The sequence below is a fragment of the Crocodylus siamensis genome, chromosome 3, assembly GCF_052110815.1.
Source record: "Crocodylus siamensis isolate JL-2025a chromosome 3, ASM5211081v1, whole genome shotgun sequence".
NCBI classification, from domain to species: Eukaryota; Metazoa; Chordata; order Crocodylia; family Crocodylidae; genus Crocodylus; species Crocodylus siamensis.
The window spans coordinates 194,251,760-194,272,364 of NC_143397.1; the positions used below are offsets into that span (position 1 = coordinate 194,251,760).

The 20,605-nt window shown below is 40.4% G+C and overlaps 1 protein-coding gene across 5 annotated transcripts in view; it reads right to left on the reverse strand.

Moving 5' to 3' along the window:
- The window catches only part of ASPH (aspartate beta-hydroxylase), a 202,911-nt gene that overhangs the window by 105,739 nt on the left and 76,567 nt on the right, over positions 1 to 20,605 (reverse strand). For 4 of the 5 annotated variants that reach the window (XM_090040051.1, XM_090040047.1, XM_090040046.1 and 1 more), the window contains 8 exons: positions 17,306 to 17,395; positions 15,209 to 15,283; positions 12,425 to 12,586; positions 11,985 to 12,062; positions 7,829 to 7,885; positions 4,019 to 4,063; positions 2,741 to 2,776; positions 703 to 765 (listed from right to left, as the gene is read on the reverse strand). In XM_090040051.1, the coding sequence (XP_089896177.1) occupies positions 703 to 765; positions 2,741 to 2,776; positions 4,019 to 4,063; positions 7,829 to 7,885; positions 11,985 to 12,062; positions 12,425 to 12,586; positions 15,209 to 15,283; positions 17,306 to 17,395 (606 nt within the window). The remainder of the gene's footprint in view (positions 1 to 702; positions 766 to 2,740; positions 2,777 to 4,018; positions 4,064 to 7,828; positions 7,886 to 11,984; positions 12,063 to 12,424; positions 12,587 to 15,208; positions 15,284 to 17,305; positions 17,396 to 20,605) is intronic. The other variant, XM_090040049.1, reaches the window with a different exon arrangement.

Here is a 20,605-nt window from a genome sequence, read left to right on the forward strand (position 1 = left end):
AAAATATGAAGCTTAAAATCTGTTCTAATATTTGTTACCATTAACTATTAGAATTCTTAGATAGTCTTGTTATCCAGATATAAGTCCAATTGCTTCCTGAATCTTGCTAACTTTATGGCATGAAAGACAGCCAGTTCCTCAATCTAATGGTATATCTTGGTTCGTTATTTTATATATTTTATAATGTTAAGTAAAACGAAAACAAACAGCCTTTCAATTGTATATTTTCATCTGCAGACTGTTATTTAATTAGGTGATATTCCAGAACAACATAACATCTAAAAAGAGCAACAAGTCAAAGTAGTCAATTTGGTGGTTTCTAAAATATGAATGCATCTTCTGCAGGATGCTCCTTGCTTAACTGCTGACAATATACACTCAGTTTGAAGCAGAGGTCAACACACAACCCGGGGGTGAAAAGAGGACATATTAAATTAGTGCATTAACTGCCTCAAGGAGCCCCACCTACCAAAACCATCTTAACACACATTTAATATATAGTAAGAGCATGATCAAACTTTTGAATACTCCATAATATAACTAAGATGATAAACTGGCATTATGATCATTTACAGTGCCTTACCTAAGAATAACCTAATGTTAAATTATTAGTATTAACTACATCTCAATTAAATTACAATTTACTCACAGTCTTAACTTTTTTAAACATTTGTCTAAATTGAGGTATCTTTCAACATGTACCTGTTGTATCAATATCATCTGTACCTGGATCCCGGATCTCAGTCTCTTCTTCATGTTTTGGTTCTAAAAAAGATGGAAAAATAGTATTCAAAACAGTTGGAGGCTTGATTTGCCCAAAGTATCATAAATGTATGATGTTACAGGTGGAAACCCACTCTAAATTCATTTAGTTCATTCCTCTGGCAGTCAGTATAATACTGTTCAAATGTATTCTTCAGTACAGTTCTGGGTATTGACCATGTAGCAATTCTGCACAAATAAAGCCCTTATAAAAGAGTCAGTGGAAATTCCACAGGGATGCTTTTGTACCCAAGAAGCATTAAAATAAGAGGGTTCAGTAAGGAGCAAAGTTGAGCATAAAACACAGGAGCAATAGCCACTCTCACGAAAAACAGCTCAGATGGAGAAAGACCTACCACTGTCTACCTTATACATAATACAGTGTATAGGATTTCCTCAGTCAAAGGAGCTTCAAATCCACATGCCCTACCTCCCAAGAGAGTGTTGTAGGCACCAGGCTAGAGACTAGGATGAAGGAACAAGCAGCTTTCTCTGGCCTCTGTTGAAGCTGTATCACTGTGCAGAAACAAATGCAAGATTCACAGGACCAGAAAAAGAGAATAAGAATGAACATGAGATAAGGACACATATGAAAAAAGGAAAGAAGTTTTGGGTCTGCTTATGCATTTTGCATTAAAAAGTGATTGGATAAAATACATAAATAGTGTTAGGAGCAAGGACTTGAACTCAGCCTCCCTTTCCCCACAGTGATAGCCTGAATCACTGGCTACTGAGTTAGGTTCCCTTGCTTGCTGGCTGGCTCAAATCTTGCATTTTGCTACACAACAGCCTAATAGCCATAGGAGTAAAAAGCATGAGAGGGAGACAGGGAAGGAAAGAGGGCTACCCTTTCAGCTTAGCCATTAGTCCAGTATTAAAGGCAGTCTCAAGGGAGGTGAAATATGAGGATTTGAACCCAGTCATCCACTCTTCAAGCTGAGAGTAATCCAGTAATCCTTGTTGCTTGTTCTAATCACTAAGCTATTATAAAATAAATTAAAGATCATCTCAACCTTCTTCTACAGCCAAGTTTCAGAAGAGTAAATTAGTTTTCTACATCCAGGGGATGATTTAAAGTACCTAACTGCTGGAAAGCGTTCAGCTCTATGATTCCTAGCACCCCATAAATGCCTAACTTAATACTGAAAACCGGGTATTTAAAAGGCTAGATATTAGTAGCATTTTAGACATATTTAAGGCTTTTCTTATTGGCTATCTTGGGCATCTCCCATGACTCAGCAGGCTGGTTACCATAAAACCTATTTGGAGGTGTCTAATTCCCCCTTCAGCTCTTTGGTTTTGTGAATTCAATTCTATAAATCAAGGCTGCTTGCAGACATTGGGGGGAGCAGGGCGGAGAGGGTGGAAGAGAGACACTGCTTTACTGAAAACAGCAGCACATTACTTAGATCTAGCTCTGCAGTGTCTGTATAGATCAGGCACTTCAGCAGGGCTTTTTGGCTACTAGATAAAAGCTCCAAAAAAATCCTACTAAAGTACCTGATCTATATAGATGCTGCAGAGTCAGGTTGAAGTAATGCATTAATTTCTGAACTTGAGCTGGGCTTGGCACAGGAGCACACCAAATTTAAAGTTAAGTGCAGTATGTTTGTTTTTTCACATTTGCAAGCAGCCTAAGTGCCTGAAGGTTAGATGCAACACCCAAGCCCCCTCCCTAAATGTAAGTCTTTATTTTTAAATAAAGAAACAGCAATTTGAATAATAGCACAATTTAAGTTAGATTTACTCTTGAAAATTATGTTAGTGCCCTTTTTTTTGTAATTTCCTTGTAACAAATATGTAAGTAATTGCAAAGCTCTAATGTATTTCAATTGAGCAAAGCCATTAAAATTACATTTTCAAAAGAAACCTTTTGAGAGGGAAAGTGGGCTTATAAAAAACAGTGAAGTATTAACATGACAGAAAATGTATTCTTTATTATGACCAATATTTTCAATAAAGATGATGGCTGTTATACCATGTTCTTCACTGTAGTCTTCCTGTACCATGTCTTCTGTAAAAATGAAATGAATGTTCAAGTCAGAATTTTAGGGGTAACAAAACAACTAATAAAAATCCAAGAAGGTATCCAATATCAACATTATTTATTCAAAAATAAAATTCATAAATACTTTAAAAGTATTACTGAGAGCCTAATTCAGGCTTAGGGTTGTTGGTTGTAGCCACGTTGGTCTAAGGACATAGGCAGACAAAGTTCTTTGGATCAATCTGATATCTTTTATTTGACCAACTAAAATAGTTGGAAAAATTCTTTTCTGCAAACTTTTGGACACAAACACTAGGCCTGTGTGAGTAGGCAGCTATTCAATCTGGCTTCGGATGCCAGGGATCCAATCTGGAGCAATGGATTGGGTTCCCGCTTCGATCCGGCCAAATCGGCTCCAAAGCTTTGAACCACCTCAGAGATCCTGTCGTAGCAAGGGCTACCTCCCTGCAGCTTTCTCCCTGCTGCACCTTAACACACACAGTGTCACCCATGTCATTGAGTTTTGCTTGTACACAGCTTGAGGTGCAGTTCCTCCCAAACCCCTGCACCCATCTTCTTGAAACTTGGCAGGCTTTGTGGCCTCACCAGGGGCTACCACCCCTGCAGTTTTCCCCGCCCCCGTGTTGTAACACATAGACGTGACATGAGTTTTCTTTCAAGAATTTGGGGTGCAGTCCCCCCCGAACCCCTGCAATGATCTTATTGAAACTTGGCAGGCTTCATGCTCTCAGCAGGCTACCACCCCTGCAAATTCCATCCAAATTAGACAAAAAACAACAAAGTTATTGCTATTTCATTGATTCCCCATTATACTCTATGGCAGCATCTCCAAAGCAGCTCCAAAGCTTTTCCAAAGTGCCTCAGAAGCTCTGAACCGCTTTGGAACGCCTAACTAAGCCAGTGCTTTGATCCAGACATGTTGTTTCAGATGCCGAAGCATCTGAAGCATCTCTGGATCCAAAGCATGGTCCGAAGCCTCACACAGCCCTAACAAACACCCTTCTTCAGGCAGAGGGAGCGTATTTTACTTGGTCTAATAAAAGATATCAGATATACCCAAAGAACTTTGTCTGCCTAATTCAGGTTTAGGTTTAAAACTACTCCATCAAAATCAAAATAAAGTGTAATACATTATGTAAAGCTGTAACAACCTTTTACTGTGTATTAAAAAAAGAGTCCCACACATAACCAAAACCCAGCTTTTTAAACCCAATGTGTAAAACAGAAAAAAAAATTGAGACAGTATACCTGGGGGATATTCAATATTCTCTTCTACAAATGATTCGATGTCATCTAAAAAAAGAAGTACTTTTAGTATGCTGTGCTTTGATTAATGAGGTGTTAAATAGCTCAGGAACGCAGGTGTAACCACATCATCTAATATATCAATATTTATCAGAACAATCCAATATGCTGCTTAACAATGACTACTGAATTATAAAAAAATCCAGAATATACACCATGGTCATATCCAGATGAGCATAGCCATTTGACAGCACCATACACTGCACATTCAGGCATTTCCTGCACTGCTACCTTGCAGCACAGGAGGATTTTTTGACCCTGGGAGATCCTAGGATCAAAAAATCTGTGTGGAAAAAAGGTGGAGTGGTGCATGTGGCAGCAATTTGTCCCACCTAAAATCAGGGTCTGACTCACTAGAGCCACACTCCCAACTGTCAGCCAGACTCCATGCTGCAGCTTCCCCAGCCCCTAGGTGAGGCTGTTGGGGCCAACATAAATTGCTGGCCATAGTCTCCCCTACCCACCCAGGGTAACCTGCTGCACACCAGAGGCCATGTGGCACAGCCGTTCCCCAGGGACAAGCAGCACTGGCACAACATGTGCTGCTGCTACTTGTCCCCATGAAAACAAACATTCCTGCTTATCTAGACATACCCCCATGGGTCCTCAACCCTTTACTTATGCACATACTTAAAATCACAAACGTGCCTATCTGACTGAGGCTAGTTGAGCTAGTCACTTAAGTAAAATTAAGTACATATTTTCAACAATGGCACACACAATCCTCAGTGAGTTTTAAATGCAACTGTAAAGCAAAGAGTATTTGAAAAATTAGGAGAATACACACACAATTTTTACTTTTGATCAAAATATTGTTTTGACATATACCATAGATGATTATAAGGGGGCGAAACTTAAAATAATGCTAAATGTTTTCTTTTTCTTCTGAGATGCCTGAAACAGGGTGAGAATTATTGCAAGACAAGGACAGTTAGAATAATGAAGGTAAGAGGTTTTTTTGTTTTTTAAATGAGCCTATAATTTTGGTTAACAGTGTGTTGACTTATGTATTGTATGTAGTACCATTCTGATGAATACAAAAACACTGTAGGGTATGTTAAACATTAAAAAATATAATTTTTAACTGGAATTCAAAGGAGGACACTTAGTGGACAGTCTTGCATGAACTGTTCTTATAAATAATGCCAGCATTATTTAACTACAATAGCATGGAAGAAAATATAATCTTTACTAATTAAACACAGACTACTGGACTGGTGAAATGAAGACAAGTCATTTATATCAAGTCATTATGATTCTCTAATACAGTGGGAGGCCAACCTTTTTAGCAAGTCTTAGAATCATAGAAAACTAAGGCTGGAAGAACCTCTGGTCCAACTCCCCAACCAGATTTTTCCAGCCAGGGCTCTGTCAAGCTGGGCCTTAAAAAACCTCCAAGGAGGGAGATTCCACCACCTCTCTAGGTTACCAGTTCCAGTGCTTCACCACCCTCCTAGTAAGAAAGTTTTTTCTAATATTCAGCCAAAACTTCCCTTGCTGCAACTTGAGACCATTGCTCCTTGTTCTGTCACCTGCCACCACTGAGAACAATCTAGCTCCATCCTCTTGGGAACCACCACCTTTCAGGTAGTTAAAGGCTGCCATCAAATCCCCTCTCAGTCTTCTCTTCTGCAGCCTAAGCCCAATTCTCTCAGCCTGCCTTCAGAAGTCTTATGTCTCAGCCCCAAAACATTTTCATTATCCTCTGTTGGACTCTTTCCAACTTGTCCACATCCTTTCTGTAGTGGGGGGCCTAACATTGAACACAGTACTTCCAGGGGCGTCCTTACCAGTGCCGAACACAGGAGAAAAATAATTATTTCCCTCAGTCTGCTGCCAATGCTCCTACTAAAGCAGCACAGTATGCTGTTAGCCTTCTTGGCAACAAGGGCACACACAAGCATGCTAGAATGTAGGTTCACAGCTGTAAGCATCCAGAATCCCCAACTCCCGGACCCATGAGCAAACTTCTGCTGGGTCCAGGGGATCATTGCAACTCATAGCGCTGCCTGCAAAGTGCTGAATTGCAATGGGGAACTGCTCTGTCTGCACCTCAATATTTATGGCTGAGAGGGTTAACACAAGACTCTACCTATTTAGTTTGCCAAGCCATGCAAGTGGCAGCCATCTTGGCAGCTGCGTGGCATGCACAGCATCTCCTTTTTTGGCAAAGAAAACAGTTTTGCTGCTTAAAACACTTGATTTTGGAGAGGAAAGAGTATGTGTTATGTCTGAGAAAAAGTGGTAACATTTCTATGCTCAACCTAAGTGCCACTTCTATCCCCTTTCTCTGCCTAATCTGCTTCTCTGCTTTCTGCTCCTTGATGCACCTGTCATTCTACTGCCTTCCCTTCCTTGCTGTACACCACACACAGAAGTTCCCTGTGCCGCTCGTGGCACACATGTCACAGGTTGGCTACTCCTGATCTAGTAACTGGATACTGCCAAACAAGTAGCTTTTACTATACTGAAGTGCAATGTCACACATCTAGGAATAAAGAATGTAGGTCAAACTCAAAGAAAAGAAGCTGAATGGAAAATCTACTATAGATTATCGAGTTAGGCAAGGCAGGGAGGAAGGTGCCACAGATGACCAGTTCAACATGAACTCCCAGCATTCAATCCTTGATTGGATAAAGAAATGTCATTATGTCCATATATTTGTACTTAATTACCATGAGATCATGGTTTTCATACATTAAAAAGAAAGTTTAAAGACAGGATGATTTGGGGATGATATAAGAATGTTTCAAGGTTTGAAAAACCTGTGTTAGAGTGAGAGAGTAAAGTAGTTCAATCTATTCAGGTCGGGGTGGGCAAAATGCAGCCCCAGGGCCAGATGCAACCTGCCAGGCCATCCTATCTGGCCTGCGGGGCCCCTAAAAATTTTAGAAAATTAATTTTTATCTGCCCCTGGCTGCCTGTCATGTAACCAAAACTCAGTAAGCAGCCCTCTGCCTGAAATAATTACCCACCCCTGATTTAGGTCCAAAGGAAGATTAAGAGCTAACTAAATCATAATGCTAACTCATTCATAAGCTACATAATGAGAAGATTTTCATTGGTACAATTTTTTTATATAAAACAAGCAGTAAGAAAAAGATCCACTGACTGCAATTTGAAGCTAGACAAATTCAAACAGTAAACAGTGAAAATTTAACAGTTTTGGGAATTGGTTATTAGAACAAACTTACTGGGGGATTCAGCAGACTTTCTTACAAAAAATTAAAATCATGATTGGAGGTGTCTTAAAGATACTGCTTTAGTTATTTAGTTTAATGCACAAATTACAGGTGAACTACTAAGGTTTGCATTATGAAGGGGTTCTAACAGTGGTTCTTTTCAGTCTTAAGGTCCATTAATTGGTTATTTGAGTCACAAGTACTTGAGACTCTTGAGAGTCACAAGTAAGCACAGGAAACAAGTGTTTTCTACAGGTTAAAACTTGAAAAAGAACCATCATTGGATATAATAAAATCCTGACACCCACTCATCCCCTTTCTTTACCTCCAAAGTAAATGATTTCACGAACAGAATTTCACCCATGGAAGTCTAACCTATTTTGTTCTGGTAAAACAGTGACTTTTTTTGGAAATGAAAGGCAACCCAAATTGGCATAATACTCGTATCTAATATTACAACAAACATGAAAAGCTGTTTAAATATACCAAACTATTTAAAAACAGAAGAATAGCAGGGTATAAAAAAATTGCATAAAAATCTTTTAATACTTTTAAAAAATAGGGTACCAACCTGAAACTTCAGGCTCATTTGTTGCCTTTTCCAGATCCATGTCATGTTCATATGAAACTGTAAATTCAAAAAACAGGTGATGATTTTTTTTTTTTTTACTGTTCTGATATGTTAATGTGTAATTATCTTTTTGTCCTCAAGTGTTGCATGCAGGCAGCCTTCAGTCTCTCCACATGGAGAAGAAAAACTGGTTGGACTCACAGACCTACAAAGACTGAATTATTAGGGCCTAAATTTCAAATATAGTATTCAAGGTAAGAACAATCACAAGAAGAAAAAATAATATTCAGAAAGAATATTTGATAGTCAGTGGATACCAAACTTCTGGTTACCCCACATAAAAAGATGCAGACAAAGATACTGCCATTCATTAGTCACTGTACTTCCTCTTCCTCCAACTTTTACTAGCATTAGTCAGTAAATACTTGTAGACAACCACAGAAATGAAACAGTATATATAGAAAAATTATTTCTTCATTGTTTTCTTTTCTAGCACTTGTTGCTGAAGTACAGGAAAACAAGTTCAAGAAAACGTAATATTAAACCGTGACAACTTGAGACAGTTAATCCAAGTGTCACACTCCTGCCTGCACACACCCTGCTAATGGCACCACCCCAGCCAATGTACACAGCTGTCTTCCACCCACTCAGCCAACTGCAGGTGGCTGCTCACTGCACTGGGTAGGCGGAGTGGATAGAAGGCAGCTGGGAGCTGGAGCCCTGATATGGGGCAGAAGCCACCTACCTACAGTTTCCCCCCAGCATGGCTGGGTATGTGGTGCCCATCACATGCCCCCACAGCCACAGCCACTTCCTCATGCTACCTGCTGCCCAGAGCAGCATAGCAGGGGCAAGAGGAGGAGCCACCACTGGAGGCAGAGGGAGCTGAGCAGTATCTGGGCAGCTGCGGTAGCAGCAGTCCTACCAGAAAGTTGTGCACGCTGGCTGGAATCGGAGCGAGGGCCAAGGCAGTAACATCTGTGGGCATGGGGTGGGTGCTGGTAGGAGTGAGTAGAGTGGCTCCACACTGTGAAGGCAGCCATGGACTGGATGCGGGGGGGAGGGGGGAGACGCAGACCATACCCATACCTTCACTGCGCTGCACTGACTTGGCAAGCTCTGCTACACATGCCCCTTTGCCCCCATCCCTCTCTCCCCCTTACCCCTGGCCCGGGGACCCAGAGTGTGAGCAGCCTGCTGCAGAATATACAAGAGTAATAATTTATTATTTTGACCTATTATGTAATCGCTTCTATATACACTACTCAAAAAAAAAATCAGGACAAAATATTTTAAGCGACAATAATTGAAGTTAAAATATGTTACAGCAGATGTTTGATCTGTAGAATACAATTTGTTTTATATCTATATTTTATTAGAATGACACCTTCTGAAAGATTGTGTGTGTGTGGCCCTTGACAGCTTGCCAACGTTTGTTAAATAGCCTGCCAGCCAAAATAATTGCTCACTCCATTTTATAGCAATGCCAATGAGCTAAATCACTATCAACTTTAATCCTGAATGAAGCAAGATAACAGGAGTAAGCCATTACAACATACAGGTATCAGTCAATATTTGTATAAGCCATATAAATACATCTACCTCAGCAGAGTGCAAATAATTTGTTTTTGGGTCACTTAAGAGTTGGAGCTGCTTGCTGAGTCACTCAGCTGCTTCAAAGGGTACTACTACTCCACTCAGTTGGAGCTCATTAGCAGTCCTGAACCTTCTGATCAGAGAAGTGGTACTCATTAAAATATAACCACAGCAAATAGCAGGAGTAGCTTGGCAAGTACTTCAGCAGGCATGTGCAGCTGTTTGCTATGGCTCCGCACAACTTCATCTTCACAGGGTGTTAGGAACCCGGAAAAGTATCCAGGTTCTACTGTATATATAATTTTTGTTTGCCCAGCTAGAAGCAGATGCATCTTGGAGACCAACATGCGGCTGCATAGATGGGGTCACCACCAAGTGTTTGGCTTCTACCATGGGATGGTATTCCAAGGACTACTGAGAAGAGATAGAGTTCACCTGCCAAAGAGAGGGAACAGGCCTACTTTGTGAAAGGCCTTGCCAACCTGGAGAGGAAGGTTTTAAACTAGGTTCACCAAGGGAATGTGACAAAACCTCAGACCTAAGTAAAGAGCCAAGGAACCAGGATGAAAACTTAGTAAGGGGAAACAATAACAGAAGCCTTAGCAATGTTCTTAGGGAGAAGATAGGACAATCAGTTAAATACCCAAAATGTGCATACACTAATGCAAGAAATGTGGGGAATAAACAGGAAGAACTAGAAGTCCTAGCGCAATCAAAGAATCATAATGTAATTATGGAGACATGGTAGATCATCATATGACTGGATTACTGTCATGGATGGGTACAGCTTGCTCAGGAAAGACAGGCAGCGGAAAAAAGGAAAAGGTGTTGTCCTGTATGTAAAAAGAGATGTACACATGATATGAGGTACAGTACAAAGTGCAAGATAGGCCTGCTGAAAGCCTCTATCTAAAAGTCAGAGGGCAGAGCAATAGGAGGGGATATTTCATTGTCTGCTATATGTCACAAACCAGGAGAAGGAGGTGGATAAGGCCTTCTTTGAACGAATAACAGGAGTTTCCAAATCACAAGACCTGGTTTTAATGGGGAATTTTAATTAGTAGGACATTTGCTGGGTGGGAAACACAATAATGCACAAGCAGCCCCACAAATTTCTGGAGTGTGCTGAAGATAACTTTTTGATACAGATGATATAGAATCTAACTAGGAGGAAAGCTATTGACTTAATGCTCACAAACAGGAAAGAGTTAGTTGAGAAAGTGAAGATTAAAGGTAACCTGGGTGACAGTGACCACAAAATGACAAACTTTAAAATCCTAAGGGGAGGAAAGAAGTTTCCACTTTTTGTAGGGTAGCAGAATAAAGACAGAAAAGCAGACTTAACTCAGGGTAGCAGTGGGTATGGTCTCCTGGGAGGCAAGTCTTGGGGAGAACAGGAGTTCAGGAGAGCAGGTTGAGCTTTACAGATTGAGGGTGCAAGAGCTAACTATCCTGATGTGACAGAAAAACAGGAAATGCAACAGGAAACTAGCCTGCCTAAATAGCTCTCTCTTCAATTAACTGAAATGCAAAAAGGGATCCTAGAAAAAGTGGAACTTGGTCACAATACTAACTAAGAGTGTAAAAACATCAGAGAGGCATACAGGGAAGAAATGATAACGGCCAAGGCATGATTTGAGATAAAGATGGTAATGTATATAAAAGGGATTCTACAAGTATGTCAAAAGTAAGAGGAAGATGAAAGAAACCATAAGCCCTTTACAGAATGCAGAAAGCAACTTAAGTTATGGATGATGCAGAAAAGGATGATAGTGCCCATCTTTAAGGGAAAAGGAAGATCCAGGGAATTACAGGCCAGTGATCCTAACCTTGATACATGGAAAGATCTTCAAGGAATCTAGTCTGACGTTCATTAATGCATGCTTACTGTTTTGTTTTGTTTTTTGATTCTCCACTATCTCTGGATGCTTTATCCACAGCTTTTTGCCACATATTAGTAAATTAGATCAGAAGCTATTTAGGGCTAGTGGTGTCTTTCAGACCTAATATTTGTCAATCACCTGTTAAAATGGGGCCTGAACTTGACTAGAATTTAGGCACTATTACATAAATAGTTAAGATGCCATGCACATCTGTTTTATGAAATAAGATGGTAAATGAACACTCACTGTTCTGCTTTCTTTATTATCATTCTTAAATTCAGTACTACATATTTTTGCACTTGTTTGTTTGTATTCAGTGTATTACCTTATAATAACTTTACCTTCAGACACTAAAAAGTAAAGCTGCCACTTTTGTGATTTATCACATCATCACGATTTTACATCAATGTCAAGATTAATCCTAACACTGGGATAACTGCATTAGAACATAATCATGCTGATGAGATATTATGATATGACAGTCCCACAAATAATTCTAGAAACTGTGAGTATCTGTAAAGCAACTTTCTTTTCACAGGATGGTTGTGAGGTTCCTAAAGATACTATTACGAATATTAAATCAACTCTGACTTAATTATTGCTCTTTGGCTTCTATGGTTTTATCTAGCATTAAGCAACAAAAGCAGTATTCCACCATTAAGAATAACTAGTCATACCAGGAATCTCAACTGTTTCAGGCTCTTGTACTTCAGGCTCGTCTGCTTGATTTTCATCAGGTTCATCCGCTTGATTGTCTGAGAAGCAAAAATTATTTTTTAAATTAAAAATATACAACAAAGGAGTAGAATTTCCCAACAGATCTTGGATGAACAAACACGTTTAAGAAGGAATAACAAGGTCTAAATTAGAAAGAAGAAAGCTTATGGCAATAAAAATAACTCACATAAGGTATATTTTCAAAACAAGATACTAGCTAATATTGTAGATCTAAAATGTGTTAAAATGCTATTGTTTTATAAAATTTGACTGCTCAGTAGTGTTTGCAAAATTGTAATATTTGCTAAATATAAAGAATGAATCAAAATTTAGGCTATGTATTTACTTCTAGGATCAACTATTTTTGTTTAGCTATTATTTGCGCTAGTGGTACAGATACCTTCCTGAATTGGTTCCGTTGTTTCAATTACTTCTAGCAGTTCATCCTCTAATTCTCCATGTATGTCATCTGTTGCAGGAATTTCAAAAGCTTCCTCATATATTTCAACCTTCTCCTCCTGCTGATCATTTACTCCTTCATCTACATCTTCCTTTCTCTCTCCTGATTAATAATAAATACTATTACAGAACATGTAAGCTATATGGGTGAACCGAATCACCAGGAAACAGTCAACATTCAATACACATCACAAATAATTCTCAGGCACACCACCCCCTTTGCAAAGTGCCATTATTACAGTGTAATTCTAAAATGCCTTAAGCCTCTAGAAGAAAAATTCAGCAACAGACAACATAATCCCTGTTTCCCCATTCTACCAGCATTACTAAATGTAAAGATGTAGCACATTGGACTCTTAGGCCACTGATTTGAGGATTCCATCCCAACTGCACCCCATTCTGGATGCAAGATGAGCCCGGGCTCTCCCTGCACTGGCAAACAGCAAGTTGGGTGCCCAGAGTGCCCAGACTGGGAGCACCATTAGCGGACTAGCACTCCCAGCTGTGAGACCGCACCAAAGCAAAGGGCTCCAATGCACTCCCAGGGGGAAGAGAGCTGTTCAGTTTCATAGTTTCTAGGGTTGGAAGAGACCTGAGTAGATCATCTAGTCCGACCCCCTGCCATGGCAGGAAAGAGTACTGGGGTCAAACGACCCCAGCAAGGTGTTCATCTAACCTCCTCTTAAACACCCCCAGGGTAGGAGCCTGCACCACTTCTCTTGGAAGTTGGTTCCAGATCCTAGCCACCCTGACTGTGAAGTAGCGCCTCCTGATATCTAGCCTAAATCTACCCTCTGCCAGCTTGTGACGGTTATTCCTGGTCACTCCTGGCAGTGCACAGGGGAACAGTGACTCCCCCAATGCCTGCTGATCCCCCCTGACTAGTTTATAACAGGCCACTAGATCCCCCCTCAGCCTTCTCTTTTGGAGGCTGAAAAGGTTCAGGTCCCATAGCCTCTCCTCATGGGGCCTGCCCTGCTGTCTCCTGATCATGTGAGTGGCCCTCCTCTGGACCCTCTCCATGCTGTCCACATCCCTCTTGAACTGCGGTGCCCAGAACTGGACGCAGTACTCCAACTGACGCCTGACCAGTGCCGCATAGAGGGGGAGGATCACCTCCTTGGACCTGCTTGAGATGCATCTGTGGATGCATGACAAGGTACGGCTGGCCTTCCTGACTGCCTCCCCACACTGCCGCCCGTGTTCATCTTGGAGCCAATGACGACTCCAAGATCCTTTTCCGCCTCTGTGCTGACAAGAGGGGAGTTCCCCAACCTGTAGGTATGGTGCCGGTTGTTCCTCCCCAGGTGCATCATTTTGCACTTGTCTGTGTTGAATCCCATCCTATTCTCATCTGCCCACCCTTGTAACCTGTCTAGGTCCGACTGTAGCCTGTTGCTTCCTTCTAGTGTGCCCATATCCCCCCACATCTTAGGTGTCATCAGAAAATTTGAACAGGGTGCTTTTTACCTCCTCGTCCAAGTCACTGATGAAGATGTTGAACAGTGCAGGCCCGAGGATCGAACCCTGCGGAACCCCACTGCCCACGTCCTTCCAGGATGAGAAGGACCCATCCACTACCACCCTCTGGGTGCAGCCCTCCAGCCAGTTGGCGACCCATTTGACTGTGTGGGTGTCGACACCACAGTCCCCCAGTTTCTTAATGAGAATGGGGTGAGAGACAGTGTCGAAAGCCTTCCGGAAATCCAGGAAGACTATGTCCACTGCTACCCCTGCATCTAATGATTTGGTGATCTGACTATAAAAGGCCACCAGGTTGGTCTGACAGGACCTGCCACTGATGAACCCGTGTTGGTTGCCCCTAAGCATGCAGTCCCCAGCTGGCCCCTTGTGGATGTGTGCCAGAATAATTTTCTCAAACAGCTTGCCTAGGATTGAGGTAAGACTAACTGGCCTATAGTTTCCCGGGTCCTCCTTCCTCCCCTTTTTGAAGATGGGAACCATGTTGGCCCTCTTCCAGTCCTCCAGCACCACACCAGAGCACCACGAGTGCTCGTAAAGCCATGCCAGGGGTCCTGCATTACCTCGGCCAATTCCTTTAGAACTCTAGGGTGGAGATCATCTGGACCGGCTGACTTGAATACCAATCCCTCCAGAAGTTCCCTAACTAGTTCCTCACTAACCCTTAGCCTAGGTGTGCCTCCCCTGGGGCCCGAGGGGGGCCCAGCAGGGAGGTGACTGTTCTGGTCCCTACTTAGGAAGACGGAGGCAAAGAAATCGTTGACTGGCACCTTCAGCCTTGGGAGTGCATGGGAGCTCTTCAGGACTCTGGTGTGTTCTCAATGTTGGGAATACCAATTACCTAATTGACAATGACCACACATTCTGTTTAAGGCACAATGGGAACCAGCCACAAAGTTATTACACATTTTATGTAATGATTCTGGGGCTTACTTCCAGTTTTACTGCTCCATAAACAGCATAAACAAGTGGCCAGATTACTACTAAAGATATGATTAACTGGTTAATTGCATCTTAAATGTAACATTTGCCAGGGGCCTTCCTTGCAGGATGTGCAACTGGGAGCTCTTCTGGAAAATGAGGTCATAGCATTAAGATTTGCTTGCTAAAAATACTGGCTATCCCTTTATTTATATGTAGATGAAAGCAAGCATAGGAACACATACAATAAAGCTCAAATTTCTCTAGCTGGTAAGGGTATTTATAAAATGCCCAGTAGAGATTGCCAAGTATGAATTCATACCAAACTGGGAATGGTGTTCTTCCTGGAGGACAGACTGGATTTCCTCTTCCACTTTAGGTTCACCAATCTCATGTTCTAAAGGTTATAAAATACAATAAAGAAAAGTCCTAACGATCAAGGCTTTAAAACACTTCAAAATATGAACCAGGGAAGGTCTGGATCATATTTTGGCATTTTGTGATGTTTCTTCATCCCTAATTAACTGGACTGCAAAAACAAAGCAAAAAAAACCCCAAATGGGCTGCTTTTATAAAATAACAATATTTGCCCTGTTTTATCACAATTTACATGAAAAAGAACTGGAAACATTTCATTTACTTTTTGTATGTCAGATTTTAACTATTCTGTACGTCTTCTCAGGGACAGTAACACTAGTAACCTTTAGTTAACTGGTTCCTACTAGAAACAACAAGAAATCTCCTCCAGTTAAAACTACTTAGAAATAAAAACTGCAACAGATCAAAAAAAATTGTCTTTAAAGAAGTTGTGAGATTTCAAAAATGCAATTATTTCACATAGTAGTAATACCAGCTTAGTTTTATCCGATCTAATGTTCCTTTTTTATAGGGAAATATTAATTTTATGTCAATAAAAATTTTAGAACTTATATATTCAAATTATTTAAAAAATATCATGAGGGGAAACTGATTATTAACTTGCCTTTTAATTCTGTACATCAGTCATTATTACATGAAAAACTACTTATTACACTGCATTTTCAAAAAAAACAGTGACTACACAATGAATTATATAAAGGAAAATATTCTACTTTTTAGCACTAATTCTAGGTTGCTGTTTATTAGCACGACACACATTATACTGCTGTATGCATAATTTAAGATGATGCATTTCCTAAAAAGTAAAAAGAAAAAAATTTATTAGTCGGCATTGTTTGTGGATAAGACCCCTAAGTGGTATAAAAAAATCACACTGAGGCTTCCAATATGAATGTTACATTACTTAGAAAGCTTTTGCCAATTAAAGCTCTGAGGAAATGGAAAAAACATTTAAGTTTTCAACACAATCAGGAACATGTTTTATACAGCACGTGTACAGTTCTTGGTGCAACATGGCTCTCATTTTGTAATGATATCCTCTTTGTTACCACAAAACAAAACAAAACTTGCAGCAGCAGCAACACTGCTTTAAACTTTATGTATATAAAGGCAATAATACTGAGGAACCATCCAACACGGTCTACCTACAGAACTGTAGAACAATGGGGCACAAGGGACCTCAAACAGTTGCCTCATTCAATACCTGATCGTCCCATGTTAATCATCCTGGACAAATGTTTGTCTAACTTGCACTTTAAGACTTCCAATGATAGACACATGATAATCTCTAGATAATCAGTACTGGTGTTTAGATATTTTTATAGTTAGAAAGGTCCCCCTGCTGTACTACCCTAAGTCTTCCTTTTTGCAATTTAAGCCCATGACTTATTCTCTGCCTATAGTAGACAGATTAAGTGATTATGATCCACTTTCCAACAGACTTGTATTATAATGTATGCATAGAAGAAAAATTATTAAAATTTTAAAATTTGGCTTTATATTTTAAGTCGCTTTGAAAAGCTAATTGTATGCATCACCATGTTCTCTTCCAACAGTAACAGCAATATAACTATGAGAGGCAGCACCTCTTTAGATTTTTAGATATTGTATCATCTTCATTTACCACTTGATGGTATAGGCTAAACAAGTTTGCTGGACCCTCTTAAACTATCAAATCTGCAGCAATTTTGATTAAATACTCTAGTAGATCAGCATGCTTACCAGCAACTGTATTTGCACAGAAAAATATACAGAGATAAAGCTATTCACATTATAGTCAAGCCAGTTCAGAGTCCCTTTAAAATGAATTTGCTAATCAATAAGAATTATCATTTAGTGGTTATAGAACAGTTAACTACAATGATTCTTCAATCACCTATAAAGAATGCCATTAATTTTTATATCAATTAGATATAAAATGACAGGTTTTTTTACCTGTAGAGATCATGATAATTTCACATACATTATGCTTCATTTGCATATCTGGAAGTGAAACACCTGCTGCTTTTTGTTTTCTTGTACACTTTAGAAGACACCTTACCTGATTTAATGAATGACTGCTCTGAAGGTTGAATGAACTCCTCAGTTTCTGCTGGTGTGCGCTGTGCTGGGACAGATCTTTCTTTAAGTCCTGCATTTTTCAGTTATAAAGTTAAACTTTAGCTTTTTTGCCTTGATTTATTATATATCAGCAAGAGACAATTTTGATTCAGTTATATCATCATCAAGAGTTAAAAATCAATCCAAAAGCACTATAAAAGCACCTGGAAATTTATTCAAGCAATTTACTGTTCCAGGTTGCCTCAGCATATTTTAGAAGACTCACGCATACAAAAAAAGTTATAAAACATTTTAGGAAAATAGAGGATTGGGAAAAATGGGTATGGATACCCAAACATCTTTTGCTGGTACAAGCATAATGAACAAAATCCAAATTCATTTATTTACATTAACTTTGTTTGTATAGTACCAATAAGAAAAATGTATGCTAATAAAACAGATATTATTATTACATTTAGTATGGTCTCCCATTTGAAAAATGGGTATATTTACATGGTTTTTTGTATGCCTTGCGAATTAAAGTTGTATGGCAAAGTTTTCATATGTAGCTTATAAGAAACATGATTAATCTTAAAACCTTAATATTTAATCCCTCAGTAGCTTATGAACAAAACTACCAACCTAATTTTTGTCTTTAACTTCAGTAACTTCATCCTTTGGTTTTCTTCAGTTCATAAATCAGGCCCATGATTGCCAGAGAAAAGCTATGATTAAAGGAGCTGTGCCACAGAGATGTTTTTATTAGGACTGGCTCTACAAATAAATACTTCCCTCTACATCTCACCATGATGGAAAGGACATAAGCTAAACAGATAAGAGATAAGATCATACAATCTAGAGATGAAAAGATGACTGATTCTGTCCCTCACCATCGAAAACTGTACTGCTACCTAAAACACATATACTATTTATTTACTCAGTCTGTTTTCACAGAAAGTACAAGTGAAGGGCTTGAATCACTTACACAGAGCAAGAATTCCAACAGCCAAGGAGATATTATTTTCAGGATGAATATCTAAGTAAATTGGCCTATGTTTTCCTCTTTGCTTTTGTATAAAATTGATATAATCCAGAGTGAGTGCCTTCTCATTTTAAATACAACAAGACTCATAAGGAGGATATAAGATGTTCCATATAATAATTTTTCTGGCAGAGTACTGATCAAAATTAAGACATTTAAAAAAAAATCTTTTATATTTAATTTTACATTTAATACTAAAAAAAAAGAATAAAAAACCCAGCTTCCTACCTCAAGATAAAGTCTCAATTTCAGTTCAATCAAGCCTGCTTTCAGACATTAAAAAAAAACAAAAAAAACCCTTAAAACTACACACGCCTCTGTGCCAAGCCGAGCACATGCCCAGAAGGAGCATCACATTATTTGAACCCAGCTCACCCAACATCTGTATGGATCAGAAATTTCAGCAGGGTTTTTTTAGCACTTTTAGCTAACAGCTAACTGAATCAGCTTTAAATAAAAGCACCCAAAGGCCCTGAAGGAGTGCCTGATCTATACAGATGCTACAGAGCCAAGCTGAACTAACGCACTGCATTGTCCAGTAAAGTGTAGGGTTTTTTCCTATATCTGTCAGCAGCCCAAGTGATTTTTCACTGAGTAGATTGGTAGACATATGTATTCTAAAATATGTGCCTTGGTGTGTTTTCCTTTTTTAAGTATTCCAGCACACATAGTACAGTATGTGCTGTAACAATGCAGTGGCAAAAGCATGATAGAACAAATATTCAATTTTGAAACTGACATTAATTCACCATTTTAGTTCCACCAATATTTTTTAATCTCTTGACTCGTGTTTAGTGCAAGTACAAGTAATACAGTGAATGTGTCTGTGTTCAAAAAAATTTGCATAAAGCCTAATCTCACAAACATTCTGAACCTTTTTAACAGGGTACAAGTTCATTCATATTAATTAAATACACTAATACCTCAGTTAACGAAGTAGATGCATTCCATGATATCACTTTGTTATCAGAAATTTCATTATCAGTGGTAGAAATAACACAGAAGGCAAAGGGATGCGTTCCAGGATTTCAGAGCGGGGGGTACAGTAAGAAAGTATCATTAAATACTCAATTAAAGAGACCCCCACAGCCTTGCTGGTGCCCCTCATCTTCCAACTCTGCTGTGGGCTTGGGCAGGGCAGCATCCCGCTGCTGCACGCACTCCCAGGGGACAGGGGAGACCCACACTCCCCAGAACTGTGTGCGGGGCAGGTGCAGGTTGTGAGCTGCCCCCCACTGCCACGGTCGGGGGGGGAAGGAAACAGGGTGGCAGGGAACACTGGGCAGAGGAGCTGCACAGAGAAGCTGCCTGCCACTGCCCCAGTGATGTGCCTCCTGCATGCAGGTCATGGCATAGGGCTGAACCTTTCAAAGCAGCAGCAGGCGCAGGGGGTACGTCGCCAGGGCAGTGGGGGCGGGGAGGGCAGCTCGCCAGAGCGAGATCCCCATGCAGTTCCACTGTCCCTGGCCATGCTGGGTTGTGTCCATCAGGTGCCAGAGGCCCTGGAGGAGGGAAGCATGGCAGGAGCTTGTGCCCACAACCTGCACCTGCCCCTAAACCACGCACAGATCTGGGGGGTGTGGGCCTCCCCTGCCACCCAGGAGTGCACACAGCAGCAGGGAGCCAGCCCTTCTCCTCCCCCAGACAAGACACTCACAGCTCCGTCCTGCTCCCTGCTGGGGCCGTAAAGCAGCGCATTGTGTCCCCAAGCCCCAATCACTGCATGGCTGGGCAACAGCCCCAGACCTGTTCAGTTCCCTCCCTGAAGGGGTCTTAATTCCCCTCCCCCACCCACTGGAGCTGCTTTACAAGCTGCCTGGGGCCACGTGCATGTACTGTACATGCATGTGTCTCCGTCCCCCCCATCTCAGCACCTTCCTTTCACTGGAACTGTGCCAGCCTGCAGGGAGCTCATGGCAAAATTGAAAAATCCATGGGTTTCTTTGGTAAAGAGAAAAAGCCGCAGGGTTTTTTTCCCCATTTTTTTGAAAAAAACAGCTGACTTCATTTTAAAGGATTTGTTCCTAGAGGATTCATTAACCGAGGTATTACTGTAACAGGGAACTCCCATTAGTGTGGTAAAAGGAACATTTGTATCTCATACTTTCCTTATTTAAAAGACACATTAAAGAATTTTTAAAATATATTTTTAAAGAGTATCAAAAGATTTTTAAAGAATTGTGATAGAGTATAAAAACTATTAACAAGGAGAAGTAATAGTAACCGACTGTAGATCTAGTATGTCCAAAGCAAGCTCAT